Source organism: Oryctolagus cuniculus, chromosome 2, assembly GCF_964237555.1.
Source record: "Oryctolagus cuniculus chromosome 2, mOryCun1.1, whole genome shotgun sequence".
In the NCBI taxonomy this organism is placed as follows: Eukaryota; Metazoa; Chordata; class Mammalia; order Lagomorpha; family Leporidae; genus Oryctolagus; species Oryctolagus cuniculus.
This window is the reverse complement of record NC_091433.1, coordinates 64462861-64486965: the sequence shown is the minus strand read 5'-3', so window position 1 is coordinate 64486965 and position 24105 is coordinate 64462861. Positions and strand designations below refer to the sequence as shown.

Sequence of the window (24105 nt, the reverse complement as noted above, 5' to 3'; positions counted from 1 at the left end):
TCACTGACTTTGAATTTTAGAAGTACAACATTTGTTTCTCTTCCGAATGACCACCCTTATCAGGAGAATATCAGATTAGGGCTTGGGCGCTATATGTGCTTAATAAATATAGAAACACAAACACTGAGAGAAGAGCCAAGTTTCCAGGGCATCCTATTTTAAAATTACTGCTCTCTAGTATGTTCAAATGGCTCTCCAGTATGTAAACAAAGCATGAATTTGTGCAGATTGTTTAAACTGATATATTGGAAATCAATGGTACTGGGGCTGGTGCTGAGGCATAGAAGGTTAAGTCTATACCTGCAGTGCCTGCATCCCATGCACACACTGGTTTAAGTTCTGGCTGCTATATTTCCGATCTGGCTCCCTGCTAATGGCCTGAGAAAACAGTGTAAGATGGCTCAAGGGCTTGGGCCCATGCACCCACGTGGGAGACCCAGAAGAAGCTCCTGGCTCCTGGCTTTGGTCCGGCCCAGCCAGGCCTTAGCAGACACTGGAAAGTGAACAAGCAGACGGAAGATCTCTCTCTCTGCCTTTAAAATAAATAAATATATCCTTTAAAAATGGTATCATTTGTGATTGCTTTAGGTACAGTAGGCCTCAAAATAGATATGGTAAGAAATTCATGTAAAAACCTTTTAGACATGGTAGGTATAGTCTCTGTCAACACATTTTCTGTAGCAGAGAAACGCTGGGTGCAGATTGGGTAGAGCACTCTTCATTTTGGGCATGTGCTTCCCTTCCAAGTACAACAACGTCCTGAGCATCACTGTACATAAAATATAAAACCTGAGAAAATGTGTGGCACTTCATGTTTTGAACTCGCCAGCCAGTGAGTGAATAGGTAAGTGAATATTGAAATTCAGCTTTAAGAAAGCACACAAGGACTTTCCCTCAGGGAAAATGATTCTGTCACCTAATTCTCTATGAGATAGCCGTTTCTGCATGACATGGGTCTCTCCCATCCTGTGACTCTCTGGCAGGTCATGCGGCTTGGGGAATTTGCTTCTTGTGTATAAAAAATTCTGCAAAAATTACTATCAAAAACATATAGGTCTGACCTGGCAGCCACATGAGGTTTGAAGAATAAAGGCAGAAATTTTCTTTACTTCTTGGACCATATTTGGCAATGAAAAAAGTGAATCCTGTGAGAATATTCCCCATTGTATTCAGCAATGAGGCCGCAGCGGCAGCGGCTCCTTTTCAACACAGAGCACACAGGCGCGGGCTGATTCTGTTCTGATGTTTCCGACGGCGCCCTGCGTGATGCCTGCCTCCAGCTCCTCAGCTATTTGTGCCGCTGTTTTCACTCCGGTGATGAACTAGAGAGGCACACTTGAAGAGAGACTATCAGAGACTGAGATGAGGAAAATCAATTTCAAAGCCCCAAAGACGGCTGGTGCAGAAGGTCACTGAACACTAACAGTTGCTTTGTGGCTTCGGAATCTTGAGGGGGATTCTATTTAACAACAACAACAACAAGGAGACGAGAACTGTGCAACGGCACTGCCTCATTAACTTGTGAGGCTGAGCAACAGCTCACACATACATGGAAGGGATTCCTCTATGGCAAGCACAACTAATGGCTGCTCTTTTGTCCTTTAAGGCAGAAGACCTGTTTCTTTGTTGATCTGCCCTCCGACCAACCTTTTCATTCCAACGTCCACCCTCTGCGCTGGCTTATATTTTTAACCAGTTCCATGATGTATCTATCTACGAGTCATGTCACAAATTTGAAGTCAGTAAGGACAAAGACGGATTTTCTTCATCTTTCTTGCTGTCCTCATTCCCTCTTTCTTGGTCACTGCTTAGTAACTCCATCCTGTAGGTCTCTCTACCTGATGGACTTGGGGTTCTTTTGAATTACTGCTCTTTCCTGTCCCCTCCACCTCACCCGGGAGCCAGCCTGTCAGGGAATCCTGCATTCTCCCCTTCACTGCAGTCCTTCCGCCCTCTCTCTGGGTTTCCTTCCTGCCGCGTTTTCATACTCTACTTGTCAGAAAAAGAAGAGGCCAAAGTAACATTTCCATGTCAATTTTCTTCTACCCTCAAATGAAATGTCGTGTCTTACACAGTGAACCTGTACAGTCTACCCAATTACTTCTGTATTTCGAGTCTTCATTTCTGTCTTTTTTAAATTTTTGACAGAGTTAGACAGTGAGAGAGAGAGAGACAGAGAGAAAGGTCTTCCTTCCGTTGGTTCACCCCCCAAATGGCCGCTACAGCCGGTGCTACGCAGATCCAAAGCCAGGAGCCAGGCGCTTCCTCCTGGTCTCCCATGCGGGTGCAGGGCCCAAGCACTTGGGCCATCCTCCACTACCTTCCAGACCACAGCAGAGAGCTGGGCTGGAAGAGGAACAACCGGGACAGAATCTGGCTCCCCAACCGGAACTAGAACCTGAGGTGCCGGCACCCCAGGCGGAGGATTAGCCTAGTGAGCTGTGGCGCTGGCCCCCATTTCTGTCTACTCTTAATTCAGGCCACTTAGAACAACTTCTTATAGTTCGTTTTACTTCTTTTTACTGCATCTCTAAGCAGATATATTTTGTTCCTTAGTATCTCTTCATTTTCAACTCTCAAAATAACAACCAAAAAATGCACTATCTTTAGATTAAGAAGCACCTGGCTCCTGGCTTCAGATTGGCGCAGCACCGGCATCCATTTGGGGAGTGAACCAACGGAAGGAAGACCTTTCTCTCTGTCTCTCTCTCACTGTCTATAACTCTACCTGTCAAATAATAAAAAAAAAAAAAATTTACTATCATTAGATTTTCAGTAGCAAGATAATCAAATTTTTCATATAACTTTAAATGTGCCTTCTATAATATATTACATATATTATAAATGCAACAATGCATATTTATAAAGTCCTAACATCAAATACAAAATTAGGGGCTGACACTGTGATGCAGCTGTTTAAGCCTCTGCCTGCGATGCCAGCCTCCTATATGGGGACAGGTTTGAGTTCGGGATGCACCACTTCCAATCCAGCTCCCTGCCAAAACAGCAGAAGATGGCTCAAGCATGTGGGCTCCTGTACCCTTGTGGGAGACCAGGAAGAAGCTCCAGGCTCCTGGCTTCGGACAGGCCCAGCCCCAGCCATTGCGTCTGTTTGGCGATTGAGCCAGATGATGAAAGATATCTCTGTCTCTCTCTCCTTCTCTCTCTGTAACTCTTTCAAATAAATAAAAAACAAATCTTTAAAAATATACAAAAATAAGTTATATATGTTGTAAGCATAGAAAAGTTACTAAGAAAAAAATGAGTTAATACTAGTCTTTTGTTCAGGGATTAATATAATCATGTTATTTCTTTAATTTTAAGTACATGGTTTAATAAGTGGGAAATTATATAGTCCCTACTGAAAGGCATTCCTGGAAATGTGTTACTCAATATGGTTGACTCATTTCCTCCATGGGAGATTAGGACAAAAAATAAAAGTCAAAAAGAAAGTGTGCAACTATTGAATGAAATTTTTGTTAGCTTTATAAGTGGTTATCTTCGTTAAAAAATCGTGCTTTCTTCAATGCTTTGTACAGTGTTGAAAATCTTTTTTAGAGATTAACAAACAAAGCAATGGATAGAATAAAAAGAACATAGTAGTTAGTGTTCAACTTCTTTCCGTAAGGCACAGTTGAAACCTTATTAAAAACACGTAGAAAAATATTTCTTTTGTACATGATATCTGTTACATCATAGAGGGAGGAAGGCACTACTGCAGAGGAAGTGTTGAGGCTTTCTTCCTTGGCTTTCTCTCTTTGTTGGACAAAAAGTAATTTGTTAAAATAAATGAGAACTCAAGTAAAAGTCGTGATTTCTTGCTTCCTACTAATGTTTGCAGGCAAATCACTAAAAAGCTGGCAAAATATGGACTGTTTTCTTCAAACTAGATGCCCTGATTTCAAAGACAATGTGCCAATCAGAGGAAAGATGGGCTATATTTGGCTACATTTACAACCTTTTCAATATCCAAAGTTCTCACTTAAGAGCTAAAGAAATTTTAAGGTATGGGTTCCTTTTCCCTCTGGCAAAATATAACTTTCTGGATTTAAGAGGCTTATTAAATGTCTCACAAGATTTCCTCAACATCAAACGACTTTTCCAAAATGACATTTTCAGATCTAAAGCAAATGAATCCCACACTTGTGGATTAAATTTACCTGGAAATATATGAAGGTTAAAATTAACTACTGAGTTCAAAATAGTTTTAGTCATATGATGATGTGAAAACAATAAATGGTTTGTCTAGAACTCATTTTAAGATCATATTCTTTAAAAATATTTTAATATATAGAACATTTAATTGTTATAGTGCTTAATTTTCTGTACTGCCTGTTATCACTCATTTAATTACTTATTAAAATACTACAGAAAGCAAATAAGCTAAAAATATTTGTCAGTATAAATTTGAAAGTGAGGATGTACTTGAAAGATGATATTAACTACTTCACTTAAAACGTATGCTTATTATAGTCTTCAGAATTCTTAGAACCAGAGTTTCAACTTCAAGCTCCAAAGCCAACTATTTTATTTGCTAAGTGTATATTTAGCATTGTGTTTGAAACTGGTTAAAAGACTGAAAAAAAAAATCTGTTTACTTAAATAATGTGCTTTTGGGGCTGGCACTGTGGTGCAGTGGGCTAAACTACCCCCTGGGTGACTGGCATCCCATATGAGCACTGCTCTGAGTCCTAGCTGCTCTGCTTCCCATCAGCCTTCTTGCTAATCTCCTTGGGAAGGCAGTGGAAGTTCAAGGATTTGGGCCCCTGCCACCCACGAGGGAGATATGGATGGGGTTCTGGCATCCTGGCTTCCACCTGGACTAGCTCGGGCCTTTGTGGCCATGTGGGGAGTGAGCCAGATGATGGAAGATTTGTCTGTCTGTCCATCTCTCTCTGTGTCACTTTGCTTTTCAAATAAATACATAACTCTTAAAAAAAATAAAATGATGTGCTTTAGAAAATAACAATGAAGGCAGGGCATTTGGTACAGCAGTTATATCTAAGCAAGTATATCTAATTAATGTATCAAAGAAGAAATGGCTACCGCAAATCCTTCTGTCTACTAGAACATACTCTTCCAGAAAGCTCAGTTCTAGACACGCTCACTAATAATCTCCCTACCCCTTTATATATGTTATTTTGAGAAGAAGAAAATGAAATAAAAAATTATGTCCTGCACAATGTGCCTTCTCCCTAACTTTCCCCCATTTTTGAAACTGATGAGGAAAGAGCACTGGCAACCAAGGCGACATGCCCACTGCTGGCCGCATGACCGACACTACAGGCTCTGGCGAAGGTGGCGGCAGGAGTAGCTCCTGTTCTGTGAAACAACAGGACGAGAAACAAACTCTCCTACTGTGATACAGGAGAGCAGAACACCAACATAAATGGAAAAAAAAATCCCGCTCTGCATTCTTACTACAGTTACACAGGAAATGTTTCCATACCCCCAGAATTGTTTGAAAACATGGGAGCCAGTGTTGTGGTGCAGCAGGTTAAGCTGCTGCCTGCAATGCCTGCATTGTGGGTGTGGCTTCAAGTCCCACTTCCTCCACTTCTGATTTAGCTCCCTGCTAATGCACTTGGGACAGCAGTACAAGATGACCCAAGTGCTTGGACCCCTGCACCCGGCTGGGAGACCCGCTGGAGTTCCTGGATCCTGCCTTCGGCCTGCCCAGCTATGCCTTTGCAGACATTTGCAAACTGAACCAGCAGATGAAAAATCTGTCTCTGCCTCTCTTTCTCTATCAATCTGCCTTGCAAGTAAATAAATAAAACTTAAACAAAACTTACTTGAAAATGTGAGCAAAGGAACCAAAAGAGTATTTAACTGGTGAGAGAAAAGTTAAAAGGTATTAGAAAATCTAATGTTTAACCACATTCTTCAATAACCAGTGAAGTAGGATAGTACCTGACAAAAGATGTAACTAAGAATAAAAATTAGCAAGCAGGATCTAAAAGCTGAAAAGGCTCTTCTCAAGGCTTGGTTACAAACATGAAATGGATATGGGCGCCCGGTTGTAGTCCTGGTTGCCCCTCTTCCAGGCCAGCTCTCTGCTGTGGCCTGGGAGTGCAGTGTAGGATGGCCCAAGTGCTTGGGCCCTGCACCCCATGGGAGAAGCCAGGAGAAGTACCTGGCTCCTGGTTTCAGATTGGCGCAGTGTGCCGGCTGCAGCAGCCATTTGGGGGGTGAACCAACGGAAGGAAGACCTTTCTCTCAGTCTCTCTCTCTCTCAATATCTAACTCTATCAAATAAATAAAAAAAAATAAAAATAAACAAACATGAAATGGTAGAAATAATAAAGCATAATAGTAGTGAGTCAATGATACACTAAAATTTATTATTTTTCTCTTTGTATTTTGGTCATCTAATTTCTGTTCATTTTGAAAGAGGCTGATCCCAAAAATGTGCCTATGTGTGCAAATTTTCAAAAATTTGGGCAGAGTTCAAAATGAATTGATTCATTTGTTTCTGATAGAATCATCACTACCAATTTAATTATAAATATCTTACAGTAAGTCATATACTATACATAAGATGCAATAAAAGGAATATTTTAGATGCCCAATTATAGTGTATTTTTATAATTACATAAAATTTTAATATGTATTAAAATATACTTTAAGTAAGAAAATTAAACACGCCCCCCAAGTAAGCAATCAACATTAGAATTGAAATATCTTTTGATGTGAAAACAAAAGAACAAATATGTACTAATTCTCACTGTGACACAGTGAGTTAGTGAGACTGATAAACGGCTTCTTCATGCTGATAGCATGTTGGGGTCTCAAATCTATTACACTTTGGAATTGATGTGCTATTATCTTTGGACAACTTTCACACTAGGAGGTGATCCCAGCAAGAAAAGTGTCTAAATGAAAAGCTTATAAACAAGATACATTTCACTGCTGCAACCTGAATTAATATGCGCTATTAGTAATTGTACAAAAAATGGTTCGAGACAAAAACTATTTTAATATTTTACATAAAAACTATAATAATATGAATCTTAGTAGGCATACATTTCAGCAACTGCTGCTGTATCAATTTGTAATTATACTAAATAGGAAAACATGTTCGTAGTGCAATGTCATGTGTTAACTAATCTCTGAGGACTGAGAGGTAAAATTCTACACTGTTAAGGTGACGGGGAGCATTCCACTACGTCTTCACCATCTTTTATACTGCCTTTCCACAGTCTCAAGTAAGTGAGGGTCTTACCTAAATCCCGAGTACAACCACAGCTCTGTGAAATGTATACAGCTACACCCTGAAGCAACATACTTCCACAGTGACTAGTTTTAACTGAGCATATCTATAGTCAAGCACCAAATCATGTAATGGTTTTGATTTGGGAATGGTAAGAACTGAACAACTAGATTAAATATATAGTATTTATTTTTACCATTATTAAGAAGGCTAAAAATAGTTTAACAGTCTTTGTTACATTTTCTATTAGTTTAATGGTATAGCCATGGCATCAAAATATGCAGCGATATTAGTTATTTTCTTACATATTTTAATATATCAATGACACTGATTGTTAGTAGTTATTACATACTAAAAATGTTAAATTAAAATGGAAATAACAAAGAACATCTTAAAGTTATTATATGTTATTTGGACAAGAAGTTAATCTATTTAATTATTAATTCTATTAATTACTGTTGGCCAGTAAAGTCCTGAGCTAGATAAAGAGAACAAGTTCAGATACCAGTGTAAGTTTATGGAGAATAAGAGAATCACTGTGCTGAGGGTCTCCCACCTAATCACTAAGCTGATGTCTATGTGGTAGCCAACAAGTAGTAGATGATTAAATAATACAGAAAACATCAGTCTGAAGAATGGAAAGGGTTTTGAATAAAGTTTATTGAGCCCCTACTTAACATGTATCCTACCAAAACATAATTGAATTTAAATTTCACAAAACTCCTGCAGTATGTGTGTATGTTATAAATCTAATTGTGGGCACTGTGGTGTAGCAGGAAAAGCTGCTGCCTACAGGGCCAGCATCCCATATGGGTGCTGGTTCGAGTTCCCACTTCTGATCTAACTCTCTGCTCTCTGCTATAGCCCAGTAAAGCAGCAGAAGGGGCCCTAGTGCTTGAGCCCTTGCATCTGCATGGGAGTCCCAGAAGAAGCTCGTAGGCTCCCAACTTCGGATTGGCTCAGCTCTGGCTGGTGCTGCCATCTGGGGAGTGAACCAGTGAATGGAAGACCTCTCTCTCTCTCTCTGATTCTGTCTCTCTGTAACTCTGCCTTTCACATAAATAAATCAATCTTTTCCAAAAAATCTACTTGTTTAAAGATAAGAAAAATTAAGACTTAATCAACTTGCTAAAGGTTATATGGAGGGAAAACCAGGTTTTCTGGCTCCAAACTTATATAGTTCCCACTTGAGGAATGTACCTTCACTCCTACAGAGTTAAAACCAGTCATAGGAAGTATTCAAACTTTTATTTCTCTGTCTTGAAAGCTGCACTGACATGACATTTTCACAGTCTTGAGTACACTGGTGACAGTGAAGGCCACACTCAGCTCTCCTGCTGGAAAGTCACCAATGGCAAATAAGTCATGGGAGAGAAGGGTGAGAATTCCACCCAGTACAGGAGCTGACGGTAACACCTGACCTTTTGCCTAGTTTGGAAGTTTGTATGTGCTTCAAGATTTTCACATATTCTGGAATGAGCTGCGTCATGATCTTGAAAATTTAGATAGGACTGAAAAATGTTCACAGCATAATGAATATATGCATAAAGTTCACATATGTTTAATAATTATACATTATGTTTAATGCTTAAATTTTAGATGAATTAAGGGAAGTACAATCAAACTGTAAAAATGCTTATTGCATCCTTTCAATTTTTCATTTATAGATGCATAATATGCACAAATTTATGCACAAAATAATACAAGTGTAGCATTTAAAATGTATGAAATACATATATTTTGGGGTTGAGTTTCTTTTCTTCTGTCATAAAAAAACAAATTCTGGTATCATTCCTAGAAAAAAGGTCATTTAGAATTTGGGACCTGAGATCAGACTGAGTGTTGCCCCTAACTAGTCATATGACTGAAGGCAGATTCCCAAATTTCAAAAAAGAAGGCAATATTAAGGGCCGGTGTTGTGGTACAGTGGGTTGGGCTGCTGTATGGATCACCGGCACCCCATTTAGGTGCCACATGGAATTCTGGGTTCCTGGCTTCAGCCTGGCCTGGCCCCACTATTGTGGCCATTTGAGGAGTGAATAGGAGATGGAAGATATCTCTCTCTCTCAGTATTTTTCAAATGAACAAGTAAGTAAATCTTTATAAAAAATTTAAAAAGAAGGAACTATTAGATGATTTTTAAGATTAATTTGATTTCCAAGATTTTTTCTAGAATACAGTACATTTTTGTCAAAAGCAGTCATCATATTTCTAGGTCCTCTATAATAGAACTGAATTTTTCATCTTGGCCTACTGTAAAACTTTAGTAGTATCTGGTAACAGAGGAACTCATGCATTCAAGCTTGGTTTTATGAATTACTACTACGCTCCCACCACCTCAGTTAATTTCTTCCCCATCTTATCAATGCTATATTTTCAAAAATAAATCCTTTCTTTAAAAGGTATTTTTTCCCATTTTTTCTACTTTATTTGAAAGGGAGAGAGAGATAGAAAGATATTCCACTCACTGGCTCATTCTCCAAATATCCCCAACAGCCAGGCTTGGGCCAGGCTGAAGCCAGGAGCACAGAACTCAATCCAGGTCTCTCCCATGGGTGGCAGGGACCCAAGTACTTGACCCATCATCAACTGCCTCCCAGGGTACACTTTAGCAGGAAGCTAGAACCAAAAGTAGAACCAAGACTTGAACTACTCATCCGAATATGAGAAACAGGTGTCCCAAGTGAAATTTAACATGCCTGATCTCGATCTCTAAATTTTTTAACTCACAGTGTTTCTCCTCCAGGAAGTCACTGTAACTAACTTTAGGATTTAGTGACTAAGCTTACTAATAAAATATCTCCAAAGTTGCAAAATATACCCAATTGTTCACAAACTGAACCAAAACTGAAACTCTTAGCAGCTGTCACTGTCTTAAGCAAGTGTTTATTGCTTGAGCAGTTGTCATTTTCCACTGTAAAGTATAAATTAACCATTTTTTCTCTTAAACACATAGTATAAGAAATTTTACATATGATATTTCAATGAATCCTTATAAAATCCTTGTGCAGGATTATCCATCCCATTTTGTGAAAGAGGCTAAGAATGTATGAGCACCATGGCAAAGGTTACACAGCCAGTAGGATGCTGAGATTTTTAACTGACAGCTGTCTCCCAAACCAGTGCATCTTCCAGTACACCATGACCAGAAAGCAGCAACACTGTACTTGTGCAGGCTGCACCCGGAACAAGGTAAGCCCCCGCAGTAGCACTTAAAAGGGTCCAAACAGGAGGTAAGATGCTGAGAACTCACAAAGAGGGTCCTGGCAGAATCAGGGAGGTTATCAAATAGAATTTATTAAGCTTAGTTGGCTGATTGCATGTTCAAGAATTTAAGCCTACAGGCTAAGAAGAAAGTTCTGAGAGTGGTGTAACAGAAAACATGCTTTACCTGAGGTTTGAAATTAAAGGAGAAAGAAAGAAAATGGGAAAAGGTATGTCAAAAAAAAATGAAGAATTGCAGGAAAAGCTAAGTTATCATCTTAGGGCATATATCAATTGGTGACAAAACCACAATATGAGAGTCCAGAGAAAAACCTAATTTTAAAATTGAACAAAAATTAATTTCACAAAAAGATAAAAAGTCACAGATAGCAGTAATGAATACAGATAAAAGATCCATGTGTACATATGTTCTAATGTAGGCAGACACACATATTATGTAAAGGGGACTGAGACGTATTTTCCCAGGCAATATTAGTGAGAGATAAAATGATTTCTAATTAAAGTCCCACAAAACAGCTGCTGAGGAACAGGCAGAGAGGTGCTTCCAAGTGAAGAGGTCACGTTCAGAAGATACTGATTAAATCACAGCCATTAACTATGACCAGGGTAAAGGCACAGACGACCTTCTGCTTTGATCATACTCACAGAAAAATGACTAGAAACGTGTTAGAATTATGGATTCACTTTCCTAGGGATCATGGAAATTAAGGTGACCCCATATGTATATTTATACAGATTACTGGTTATACAAAACCAAAGATTATGAGAATACACAGTATTTGCAATTTATTGAAATTACACTTTTAAAAATCACTGAAAGTCTATGACAAATGATTTTTTTTTCACAAATGATTAATGCCTATTGTGTTGGTGTCTTAACTGCTCACTCCAGTTAAACAAAGTAACAGTGCTACTCTATTGTAAATCTCTTCCTCAAGCACAAATGATGCCTAAAACTTTCAATACATTATATAAAACAGGCACTTAACTTCTGACTGATGTGGAGACAATGCATCTGTGAAGACTTCTACTGATTCATTCCAAACATTTACCTCTTCAGTGTTAACTAAAGGTTTCACGCATTGAACAGTTACTATTTAATTACTATCTGAAGAAGTCTTTTTTTTCTTTCAAGAACAAAAAATTAATGGACTTGGAGTTCCTATTTACAAAGACCCACCTTCTTTCTCTTCAGTGGCAAGAATAGAAAAAAAAAACAAGAAATTTTTTTCTGGTAAAATTAATCACAGTTTAAGTTTATGCTTGGCCTATTCAAAACATACAAATAAATTATATACATTTATTTATGTATTAGTGTATTATAAATTTACTTATATACACAATAAATGCTTTTCTTATTATTTGGAAAGAAAAGAGCTCTGTTCCAGTCCCAGGTGCTCTGCTTAAGATCCAGCTCATCCATGGGGCTGGCGCTATGGTGTAGAGGGTAAAGCTGCCGCTGAAGTGCTGGCATCCCATATGGGCGCTGGTTTGAGACGTGGCTGCTCCACTTCCGATCCAGCTCTCTGCTATGGCCTGGGAAAGCAGTAGAAGATGGCCCAAGTGCTTGGGCCCCTGCACCCATGTGGGAGACCCAGAAGAAGCTCCTGGCTCCTGGCTTCAGACTGGCACAGCCCCAGCCGATGTGGCTATCTGGGGAGTGAACCAGCAGATCGAAGACCTCTCTCTCTCTACCTCTCCTTCTCTCTTTGTGTAACTCTGACTTTCAAGTAAATAAATAAATCTTTAAAAAGAGACAGAGATCCAGCTTCTGCCAGGGAAGGCAGTGGAAGACGGCCCAAGTGTTTGGGCTGCTGCCACCCAAGTGGGAAACTGGACAGAGTTCTGCGCTCCTGGCTTCAGCTTGGCCATTTTGGCCACATGCTTAGTGAATCAGAAGATGGAAGATCTCTCTCTTTCACTCTGACTTCCAAATACAGATAAATGTTTTATAAAGAAATCATGATTTTGCTTTCATTTATCTTAATAACTATCTCTGAATCTTTATGTCAAAATTTCTTATAAAGGGGCTTCTACATCAGTGTGAGAGAATGGTCTTGTAAACCCAAATTATAATGTTCAATTTTTGAGTAATGTATGATGAGATTTTATCTTTGTTTCACATTTTTATGAATATATGTTTTACATTTCAATACTTAAATCTCTTGAATAGAATTTCATTCACTTTTCTGTCTTCAATTTATGTTCCCTCTTTTTTCACCTGGAAAACTACTCCTATGGTGACCAAGGCCACAGTGTGTGGAAGGCTACCTATACTTCTTGCAGGCAAGGTTGACTCAGACCTTGTGTTTGTATGATCTTCTTGCCTTTCCCTACCTAAACCGAGTAAGGATAATAGCTTAATAAACAATACTTCTGTTTAAGTATTCTATTTTTTAAAAGATGTAGCAATAGATCTCATATTAAAGCAACCCAGGACATCTTGATATTTAAATTTAAAATGCACTAATAAAGAGGTAATTCAATACGCAATTTCATACATTAATAATTAGCAAAACATTACTGAACTGCAAGGTAAAAGCTATGGGAACATAACTAATGAACTATCAATGCCAAAGTAGACTTCATAATAAAACAAGTCTTTAATAAATCATTTATTAAATGGCTACAAATGAACCATTTTGTTAACATCTAATAGGTAACTACTGAGCTACTTAATTCACATATATAAATGAGAAATCTGCAGGCAATTAACTTTACAATTGCTGAAGGTCAGGGCTTCTCAATGGGAGCTACTGTACTATTACCTTTCAATGCTGCTGCTGTAATAGGTCAATTCTAAGCTTTGCTTCAGCTGCTCGGTATTCTTGCAGCAAGTGTTATACACACTGAAACAGCTGAAGTATAAAACAAACAAAGGACCACTTAGGCTATCAAATGCCCTAAAAGCAAATTACCTGAAGTATAAGAAATAATGAGCTCAAAGAAAAGGAATTGTAAGAAAAGTTGTAAGCAGGTACTTGGCTTATAGGCACTAACTTTGTAGAAAATGATAAGATAGTAAGAATATATTTACAAGCTGCAAATACTTATTTGGGTCTTGATGTGACTCCAAAAGATCCAAAGCTCACTGGATGGACCACAACTATTCTATTTACTGAGTAGGAATGGAGAGTATACAATATTGATTGTTTGCAGCAGTAGCAAATGTTAAATTCATTAGAGAGAGGAAATAAACACCTTTATGAAAGCAGGTAACTGCCTCATGAAAACAATGCTTTCCAATAAATAAAAATCAAAGTTATACTGAAATGTCTAGGACAAGATAGAAAGCTTTAATGCCTTCTCCAGTGATTCAGTTACTACTGAGATTTTCATGGGTTATTACAAGGCCATTTTGTAACTTATCAGTATGTGTTGAAAGGGGAAGAGACAAAAAATCTAGAATCTCATCTACACATAAATTCATTTTATACTTTATAGCTAATAACTTCTAAATGACAGTTTCAGAAAAGTGAGAATTAGTAAAGAGAGAATATGCATAAATTTAAATAATTGCCAAGAGTGAAACCATACACTAGAGTAAAAAATAGTTAAAGGCAGACACAAGTCTGGATAAAGTTGTTAATATAGCTGAAACTGAGTCTGAGAATCATACTCAACAGGGAGTCTTAACTAAAAAAGGAAAAATCAATGATAAATAAGACTGGTTCTTCACCTCAAGAGTTCCAGCCAAGTGAGACTATTAAAGAAACCACAGTAGTACAGTGTGAAATTTTCACATCACCGCTTAGGTGGAAACACTGGGTATCTGCAAGTTGAAATACCATTTCTTTTGATCAGCAGCTCTGTTAAGATGTGAACACTGGATAGGGAGAAAGCAATGAGAAAACTATACTACAGATTAAATTTGTTAGCATGATTCATTATTGTTTGCATCTATTACTGAGATAATATCAACTGGTTGATTTTCTTCCTATGTCAATTCTTTAAACTATGGAATGTAGTTCCAGTGATGGTTCATGAATGGTTCTGCTTTGAAATGGAAGAAAATCTCAGGAACTACTCTCCCTGGGAGTGATCTCTCATATGGTCTGAATACAGAGAAAGCAGCCATAATTTCACAGATGCCTATAACAGATTATGTTCTAACTAGCCTCTTTCTTTTCTTACCCTCTCACCAACCAAACAAAAAGAGGAATAGCAAGGACACATCTTTTTCAGAATCATTCTAAATTCTTTAACACAAGACATGGCTTCATAGAACACTAACTCTCCGGAGTGTTGACAGTATTTGAAGCTTTTGTGCTACACATCTCTAAAATTAAACACATTTCTGATGATTTAACATGACATATTTCATAAATATTTGTCAAAACAATTAATGTTAACTACAATGCAATTATCCATATTCAATTTGATGACTCAACTGGAAAATTACTTTTTTCCTAATAAAATTTTTCCAAGTGACAATAGTGAATCAGTGTTGATTAGTTGTTCAGGGGCTGCTAATTAATTACATAGGGTAAATTTAGCTCTGTGCTAATAACCTCAGGCGGAAGAATCTGATACATGAATTTTGTCTTAAGTGAAGAGAAATCTGCTGTTTGCCTACTTTTTCTGTTCTTTCTCTTTCTAATCTCTCTCACAAGAGTGTTCAATAATACAAAATAAACAATAAAACTCAACTGCTCTTGGCTGACACTATAGATAAAAAGCTAAGAGTTCTCTGGACCCTTGTTCTTAGGTCAAGAATGAAAAAAAAGACAGAAAGATTTTTATTGTTGACAACTAACTGTGAGGACCTCCTGCTAGCTCATCCTCAGGGCAGAACTGGTTTAGATCATACATCTAATGGCAAGAAACAGCAATTTATTCATTGTGAGACATTCCTTCATCCAGCAGCCAATTTAAATGCTGGAGCCAGGCAGAGGCTCGAAAAGGTAGGACACTGCAGGGACACATTTTCTCAGGGGGTTCAGAGGCCTCTATTTGCAGGGTTTTCTAAGATAATGATCCTTCCCAGAACTTAATGGAAGCTTAGGGTAGTGAAGAAATAAATAACAGGAGTATAGGGAAAACTTCGCTGTAAAGTCTCTATTAACACAAGACCAATAAGTTATTATTACTCTTTGCTTTTGCAATTCATAGTATTAAGCGACACTGACTGTTGAAGTTCAGTACAGAGAAATGCTATGTACCAGTAGACACTTAATAGTGAAATGCATAAGCTCAGGATAGACTTTTCTTATCTACACTTCAGTATGAGCAGATTACCACCTGTGAGCTAGCCTATGCTATAAGCCACAAGTTAAGCACCTCACTGAAACACTCCACATACAGAGAAGACCATCAGCTGTTGAGAACCCTGCAAGACTGAGAAGCCTGGGGACCATCACACGGAAGTAGGGACAAAACTGCTTTGCACAGCTCCGGATTGCTAGCACTACAGGTCATCATCACACAATGGAAATTTCAGTACATTGTCAGGATGAATTTCCTAAAAGAATTGCCTGAGCATGGACAGAGTATCTTGGAAAGAATCCTGGAAGGAATGGTCCCATCTCCCTCATATTGCAAGAGATTAAAATATTCTTAACAAATGGTCGTCTGACTTGGGCTAAAGCATTATACTTGGGAGACCACTGATTTTTTGACATAAGGGACAAAATACAATCTGAGAAAGTATGGAAAATCTAACACAAGTAGTAGCTAAACACGTTCACTGAATCAAGCTACATGGGACTGAGAATCCCATTTTCACCTCCTTCCTTTTCTTCCACGTTGCTGCTAAATTGTAGAAAAGTTAAAAAAAAAAAAAACAGTAGTAAGTAAAAGTTTAACTAAAGTTACTTACTCTCATTTTCCATAGGGAACAAGTTGTGTGAAAAGAATGGGAAAGTTCATTGGCTCAGTAAACTAAAAAATTATCAACAATCTGTAACTGATCTTAGAGAAGACAAAATGCAGAAGTATGGCAAATCTCTTAGTAAGAAAAGGGTTGGACACTTTTATTTTTAAATTTTAGGTATTAAAAAATTATGGTTTGTTGACTGCTGCAAAATACGCAGTCTCTGTGCAGGTACAATGATCTGAAAGCCACATCTATATAAAACTTACCTGCTTTCCAGTGGTACATTACTGCCAAGGACCCAGCTGTCCTGCAGCTGGACGGACTCGGGTGTGGTTTGCAGCTCGGCGGGCAAAGCAGCCGGCGGGGCCGGACTCTGGTTCCTTCTATTGGTCAGGGAGTTCCTATTGAGAGAAGTGATGGATGGATGGTGCTGTGCAGAGTGCTGCTTATGGGAAGGTGGCAAAGGCTGCAGGGTAGACTGGCCTTGGTTGTTTGCAGGTTGCTCTGGAAAAAAAGAAAAGAAAGAAAACTCATTATATATATTTACGTGTATGTGCATGTCTATATATACTACCGATTTCTTGGGGGTCTGCTGGAGATGAATTAGAATTAAAAACTGTATATAACCCATAAACTAATAAATTTGCATATTATTCTATTAAGCGGGTGTTCAGTGACATTCTCTAAAAGCAAGTTTACCCTTGATACACAAAGTTCTAATTAATATACAACAGATGGCAAAATTGCTTTCGGTTTTAATTTGTTTCAGTTTTTTTTTTCATCTGGTTTTATTAACACCTACAGAAAACAGCATCTGACAGCTCCCCTAATGCGCCTTTAGATTTCAGCTTTTTTTAACAAACCAACCCTGAAATTAAATGGGTAATTTCAGTAGAACACAAAGGTTTTAGAAATGCATATAATCCCTATAATTATTTAATGGAGTTTTTTTAAGCTTTATTTAACTGCAATAAATTATTACAAGCTAGTTGCTAAACAGCAGTAGACTACTCCAGTTTAGTGCATTTCAAATAAGGCAGATCTGCACTATGATCTACTAATAGACGCTAAGTATTCTCTAGCAGAAGGTCACTCTGTGAAGCAGATGTTGTTTCATGGATACTTAACAGACTGAATCACATCTGATTACAACGTCAGAAGACTCATATACTTAATGACCGTTACATCCATTAGAACACACACAGAACAGATTTTCCAATTTCACAGTAAGCAGTATATAACTACATTTTGAAGGAAGTCATAGGTGACCAGAGAAACTCATGCCACTATGTCAGTGCTACAAATATTTTGTTCTAAACTGCAATCATACAGGATCCAGCAACTTCAAGATGTGACCATGGCACTATGCTGTAACCACAGAAAATCCCCTAAAGCTAGTAAGCTATAAGTTAAAATTCACAAACTAATGCAACATCTGAGATCTACTTTTCAATCTTAGTGCCTATATTTGGATATGCTAAAATTTACAAATATTACATTCTATCAAACAGAGAGATGACTCCTTCATTTAATCCTAAATGTATTATGGCCATACACACATAAGATGTCAACTTTTGACTAAATGTAGTTCAAAATGCAATATAATTTAAAGTGATATATTAAATCATGCTATTAATACAAATGCACATATTAAAAGAAAAAGAGCCGGCAGGCGCCGCGGCTCACTAGGCTAATCCTCCGCCTTATGGTGCTGGCACACCGGGTTCTAGTCCCGGTCGGGGCGCCGGATTCTGTCCCAGTTGCCCCTCTTCCAGGCCAGCTCTCTGCTGTGGCCTGGGAGTGCAGTGGAGGATGGCCCAAGTGCTTGGGCCCTGCACCCCATGGGAGACCAGGAAAAGTACCTGGCTCCTGCCATCGGTTCAGCGCGGTGTGCCAGCTGCAGTGCGCTGGCCGCGGCGGCCATTGGAGGGTGAACCAATGGCAAAAGGAAGACCTTCCTCTCTGACTCTCTCTCTCACTGTCCACTCTGCCTGTCAAAAAAAAAAAAAAAAAAAAAAAAAAAAAGAGAGAGAGAGAGAGATAAGAGCCATAGAATGGCAGATGTCCTAAACAGCACTCTGGCCTCAGAATCAGCCCTTAAGGCACGCGGATCTGGCTGAAAAGCCCATGAGAGTATTACAGGCATGGAAAGCCAAAACACTCTGGCAAAAACAAACAAACAAACAAACAAAAAATACCTCAATGAAAGATCTCCCGAGTGAGATCCCAGTGAAAAGAACAGGTCATCAAAGAAGGAGGTACCTTTCTCTGAAGGAAGGAGAGAACTTCCACTCTGACTACGACCTTGTCTAAATATAATCAGAGTTGGTGAACTCAAAAGGCTTCCATGGCCATGGCAACTCATGACAAGAGCCTAGGGTGATTACTGATGCCATAAACAAGAGTGTCAATTTGTTAAGTCAACAAGGATCTCTGTCCTTAATGTGCTGTACATTGTGATTTAATGCTATAACTAGTACTCAAACAGTATTTTTCATTTTGTGTCTATGTGGGTGCAAACTGTTGAAATTTTTACTTAATATATGCTAAACTGATCTTCTATATATAAAGAGAAACGAAAATGAATCTTGATGTGAATGGAAGGGGAGAGGGAGTGGGAAAGGGGAGAGGGAGTGGGAAAGGGGAGGGTTGCCGGTGGGAGGGACGTTATGGGGAGGAAGCCATTGTAATCCATAAGCTGTACTTTGGAAATTTATATTCATTAAATAAAAGTTAAAAAAAAAAAGAGAGAATAAGAGGGGACGGTGCCGTGGCATAGTGGGTAAAGCCACTGCCTGCAGTGCTGGCATCTCATATGGATGCCAGTTCAAGTCTCAGCAGCTCCACTTCCAATCAAGCTCTCTGCTTGTAGAGGCTGGCCCAAGTCCTTGGGACCCTGCACCTGTGTGGTGGCTTGAGATCCGTGATGTTCCAGCCATTGCAGCCACTTGGGGAGTGAACCAGCAGATGGAAGACCTCTCTTTCTCTGCCTCTCCTTCTCTGTCTGTGTAACTCTGATTTTTAAATAAATAAATTAAATCTTTTAAAAAAGAGAGAATAGGAAACATAGGAAGTATCTTTCATCTACAATGTGAACTCCAGCAGTGATTATTTAGCCAAATAACACAGCCTAACACAGTCATGGTATGTAACAGTTTGAATATATATTATTAAGCTTCTTCACAGGGTATGATAATAATAATAAAAAAAAAACTCCTCCCCTTTCATGACATCAGTAATTATTGGATGTTTCTAATGGACTCTAGTGGTCATATCATATTGTTTACCAACTAATAACTTCTCTCTGGAAATGGGGAGGAGCAGAGATAACCCTTTAGCATATGAAAACAGCTACTCCTTGTTCAGCCTCTAGTCTTGCACTTACCCATACCAGAAACTGCAGAAAACCTCTTTGGTTCACTGCTTTGTCTGTGATAAATTATGAATGCTTAAATCTCAGGTACACTGATGTAAGCTTTTGAGGAAATGGCAATGTTGACATACAACACATGAAGGGTCTTCAAAAAGTTCACTGAAAATGTAAAATATGAAAAAACAAAAAAACTATGCATGGATTTCCCAAAGTTTCTGCACCAAGATAAATACCATTTTCCACGAAATTTGGAAGTGCCCTCAACAGTTCTGTGTTAGGAGAAAGACACTCACAGCACAAAAGCCATCTAAGATTTATTATTCAGGTATCATATAATTAATTGGTGCTGTCTTCTTCAGCACCAATGTATATGATTAGAATCTCTAAGAATGTCTTTCAAGAAACTGCTGATAGTTAAGACACAAATTTGCAGTTACGAGGGCCTGGATGAGGTCGGTGCTAATAGAAGGGAACCAGAAATGGCAGAAACATTTCAAAAGTAAAAATAACAAGACTATGCCTAAAAAGAAGTAGAAGGATGGGCCAGATGACTCTATGCTTTTAGGTATGATGCCATTAAAGAATGATTTTATATTCTATATATAGAAGAAATTAAACAATTAGATGTTATACTACCGAGAGGAAACAGCAGTATATTAGAAGTCAGAATAATAAATTTTTAAAAATTGATCTGAAAAGCAGAGAGAAAGAGAGGGAGTGAGCAGGCAAGCACGCTATCTTCCATTAGCTGGTTTATTCCCTGAATGCCTAGGATAGCTGGAGTTGAGTTAGGCTGAAGCCAAGAGCTAGAACTTCAGTCTGGTTCTCCAATGTGAGTGGCAGACACACAACTCCTGGAACCACCACCTGCTGCTTCCCAGCACGTGCCATCAGCAGGAAGCTGGAATGAGAAGCAGACCTGGGGTTCAAACCTAGGCTCTGTTATAGGATGTGAGTGTCGCAAGTGGTGTCTTACCACAGCACCAAGGGCCTATCTGCAGAATACTCAATTTGAATCCTCACTCTGGTCAGCCATCACGGCAGTGAGCCTCAGATTTTTCATTTCCAATGTGGGAAATATTGCCCCGAGTGGGTCTTAGTCTAATTCTAAGGATTCAATGAAATCCACTACTCATTCATTCATTCATTCATTCATGTATTTAGCCAGTCACTCCATATTTATCTAAACTTTATGGTCCAGGGATATGCTAAGGTGACCAAGTACTGTATTCATGATGAAAGAAAGCATTATGGAAATACAGATTATTATGGAAAATTAAATGATTTTTGAAGGCTCATTATCATCAATTTCAGGTTGATGAACTTAGAGAACTTCTCCTCAAAACCAATGAAAAGACAAATCCTGGGAAAAATTTTTATGTAAGGGTTCAAAATGTGTAGCTGTGGCTTTCCGTAGGTTCACTCTTTTCTTTGGCAGGTATTTATAGAGAACCTCCAAAGTATGAGACACATGCAAAGATCCATGCTCTTCTCAGTAGTCTACCCAAGCTGCTTCATCAGCATAGTCTGTCTTCTGAAACCTCTTTTAATTTGACTACAGAGTCAAGAAGCCTACCAATAAAACAAAGCCCGATGATGAGAGTTAGGTGCAATCTAAAATTTAGTGAAATAGAAACACTGCAGAATGAAATAGGGTAGCTGGCAAGAAATCTAAATTCTGAAGGATTTAGTTAGGGGTTTGCACTAGTTCTAGACATCTGGGTTTTAGGACATAGGAAGTGGGTAGCATACGTATCTACAATAATTTATTAGAGATATTATAATATATGAAGTCTAACAAGGTAAAATAAAATTAAATACAGCCAGAAGATTGTGTTAAAGCAAAACAAAGGTAGGGATGATTAAAAAAAAAAAAGCCAAGTTTAAGGTTAGTAGACCCAATACCTGCTGTATAGTTTCATACATGTTTCTTTCAAAGGCAAAGAAAGAGGTCTTCCATGTATCAGTTTATTTCTGAAATGATCACAACAGCCAGCGCAAAGCCAGGAGCTAGGGGTTTCCCAGATGGGTGACAGGAACCCAAGTAGCAGTAAGCTAGGATTCAGAGTGGAGCCAGGACTCAAACCTAGGCACTCTGTTACAGGATGTACGTGTCTTAAGCAGCATCTTGACTGTGCCGAATGCTCACCCCATTTTTATATACTTTTAAAGACAGATACAAATTTGGCTGCACTTTCCAGTTTTCATTACAAAAAGGAGAACATGAGCTGTTCCATGATTCAGAGTATTTTTAAAGTCAGAAAGTCTACTTAAGAAAACTGGAACTATTAACTGGCATGGAGAATCCTCATGTGAAGAACAACTGAATGTCCAAGGCAATTTTTATAACCAAGGTTCAAAATGGACACAAGGAAACAAAGGACAAGGTACGGATTTGAAGCCTATAAATGTTTAAGAACCTAACACAGAGGCCGGAGCTGTGGTGTAGTGGGTAAAGCCACTCACTGCCTGCAGTGCCAGCATCCCATATAGGCACTGGTTAGAATCCTGGATGCTCCACTTATGATGCAGCTCCCGGCTAATGTGCCTGGGAAAGCAGCAGCAGATGGCTCAAGGTGGGCCCCTACACTTCATGGGAGACCCAGAAGAAGCTCCAGGCTCCTGGTTTGGGATCAGCCCAGCACTGGCCATTGTGGCCATTTGAGGAATGAACCAGTGAATGGAAGATCCCCCTTTGTCTCTGTCTCTCTGTAACTCTTTGAAATGAACAAATAAATCTTAAAAAAAAAAAAAAAAAAAAAAAAAAAAAAAAAAAAAAGAATCTAACACAGGTGGGCAGGTCCATGCAAGAACACCTGCAACAGCAACTCTGGCCTTACTGCTTTAAGCTAATCCACTGAGACGAGCTTTGCACAGATGTGAGAAAAAGTTTTGGATAAAATGACTTTGAGTGACGGGACAATCAGACCTCACATAGTCTTCAGGTTTAATGTTCCTGCCACAATAGTTCTGAACATGTCTTTCTCCAAGAAACTTATGGCTTCCTGGCGCCTATGAAGCATAACATGAACTCAAAAGGTAAATATTACCTCTGGTCAATAGCCCAAATACATACTTTTGCAAAATATTCCACATACATCATCTTCACAGCTTCTTTGTCCCGGTCAAGCTTGTTATGGCTGGGACATGCCCTACAGATTTCTACTTCGTGGCTCCTATCTGGAAAGAATTTCCTCCTTTCTATATTCAACTGCTACTGATTTCCATCTCTAAGAAAGAGGACACCTCTTCTGTTCCCTTCGGGTAAAACCATTTTCTCTTTTCTGAGTCTTCTCCAACCATTTTCTCTGTTGAGCTTTCACGGCTCTATTCAAGTTCTTTCTTTACCACATGCATACAGTTAATTTTGTAGGTCTGCATCTCCTACTAAGATTTCTATGGGCAGGATCCAATCCAATTCACCTTTGACTCCTAAGGATCATGCAAGAATAGATATTCAATAAATGTGCTGAATGAGTGAAGATTTGTGAAAAATTCAATGAGAGCTTGTTGAAGAAGCAGAAAGTGTAGTTTGCCCATATGGCCTTTAACTGTAAGGTAATTTGCAAACATGTCATTTCACCAAGGAAATTCTTAATCCTGAAAGGCAGGAAATCACTAGAATTTCTTATTATCTTCACTAAGCACCATACTTCGAAGACTCTTAAGTTGTACTGATTGACAGATGCCATTTCTGTAACTGCGGGGTCACTTCAGTCAGACAAGGTACCATGTCATCCACCCCAGGTATTTGTTTTTAGGAACATTTTTTGGAACAGTAGCAAATGTTCTGATATTTTAAACTTACCTTTTCTAAATGTTTATATGTTTTCATTTGAGTTGAAAAGCAGAGAGGGAGAGGGAGAGGGAGAGGGAGAGAGACAGAGAGAACGAGTGAGCAAGCATTCGAGAGAGCATGTGGGGTATCTTCCATCTGCATGCTCTCTTGCCAAATGCCCACAATGGCCAGGGCTGGGCGAGGGCTGGGCGAGGGCTGGGCCAGGACAAAGACAGGAGGCTGAGAATTACACCCTGTTTGGCAGGGACCCCATTACCTGAGCCATCACCTGCTGCCTCTTGAGATGCTTTAGCAGGAAGCTCGATGGAAGCAGAGCAGCTGAGACTTGAACTTATGTAAGATGTGGGCATCCCAAATGGGACCTTAACCTGCTGTGTGACAATTTCTGCCCCTAAAATTCACCATTTTAAGATGCACAAATAATAAAATACAACCTATAAGACATGAAACAATATATTAAAATATTATTATATATTTCACCATAGCATGGTTTTCTTGTGATTTAAAGATCACAATGAGAAATGCTCCTAATTAGATATTTTGGAAAAGATACAGGTTATGAAAAGTAAAATTCCTGGTACCATATTTACTAGAAATGACTACTCACAATCAATGCCTTTCCTCAGTTTGCTCTTGCCTTCAGGTTCCTACTGCTGATACAGTTTTAATGAAAGCCTTAC

At 38.8% G+C, this 24105-nt stretch overlaps 1 protein-coding gene across 13 annotated transcripts in view; it reads right to left on the bottom strand.

Annotated features, from left to right (window-relative positions):
* TENM3 (teneurin transmembrane protein 3) overlaps window positions 1-24105 on the bottom strand; it is a 650972-nt gene that overhangs the window by 176168 nt on the left and 450699 nt on the right. For all 13 annotated transcript variants that reach the window (XM_070068317.1, XM_051842575.2, XM_070068314.1 and 10 more), the window contains one exon: window positions 16520-16757. In XM_070068317.1, the coding sequence (XP_069924418.1) occupies window positions 16520-16757 (238 nt within the window). The remainder of the gene's footprint in view (window positions 1-16519; window positions 16758-24105) is intronic.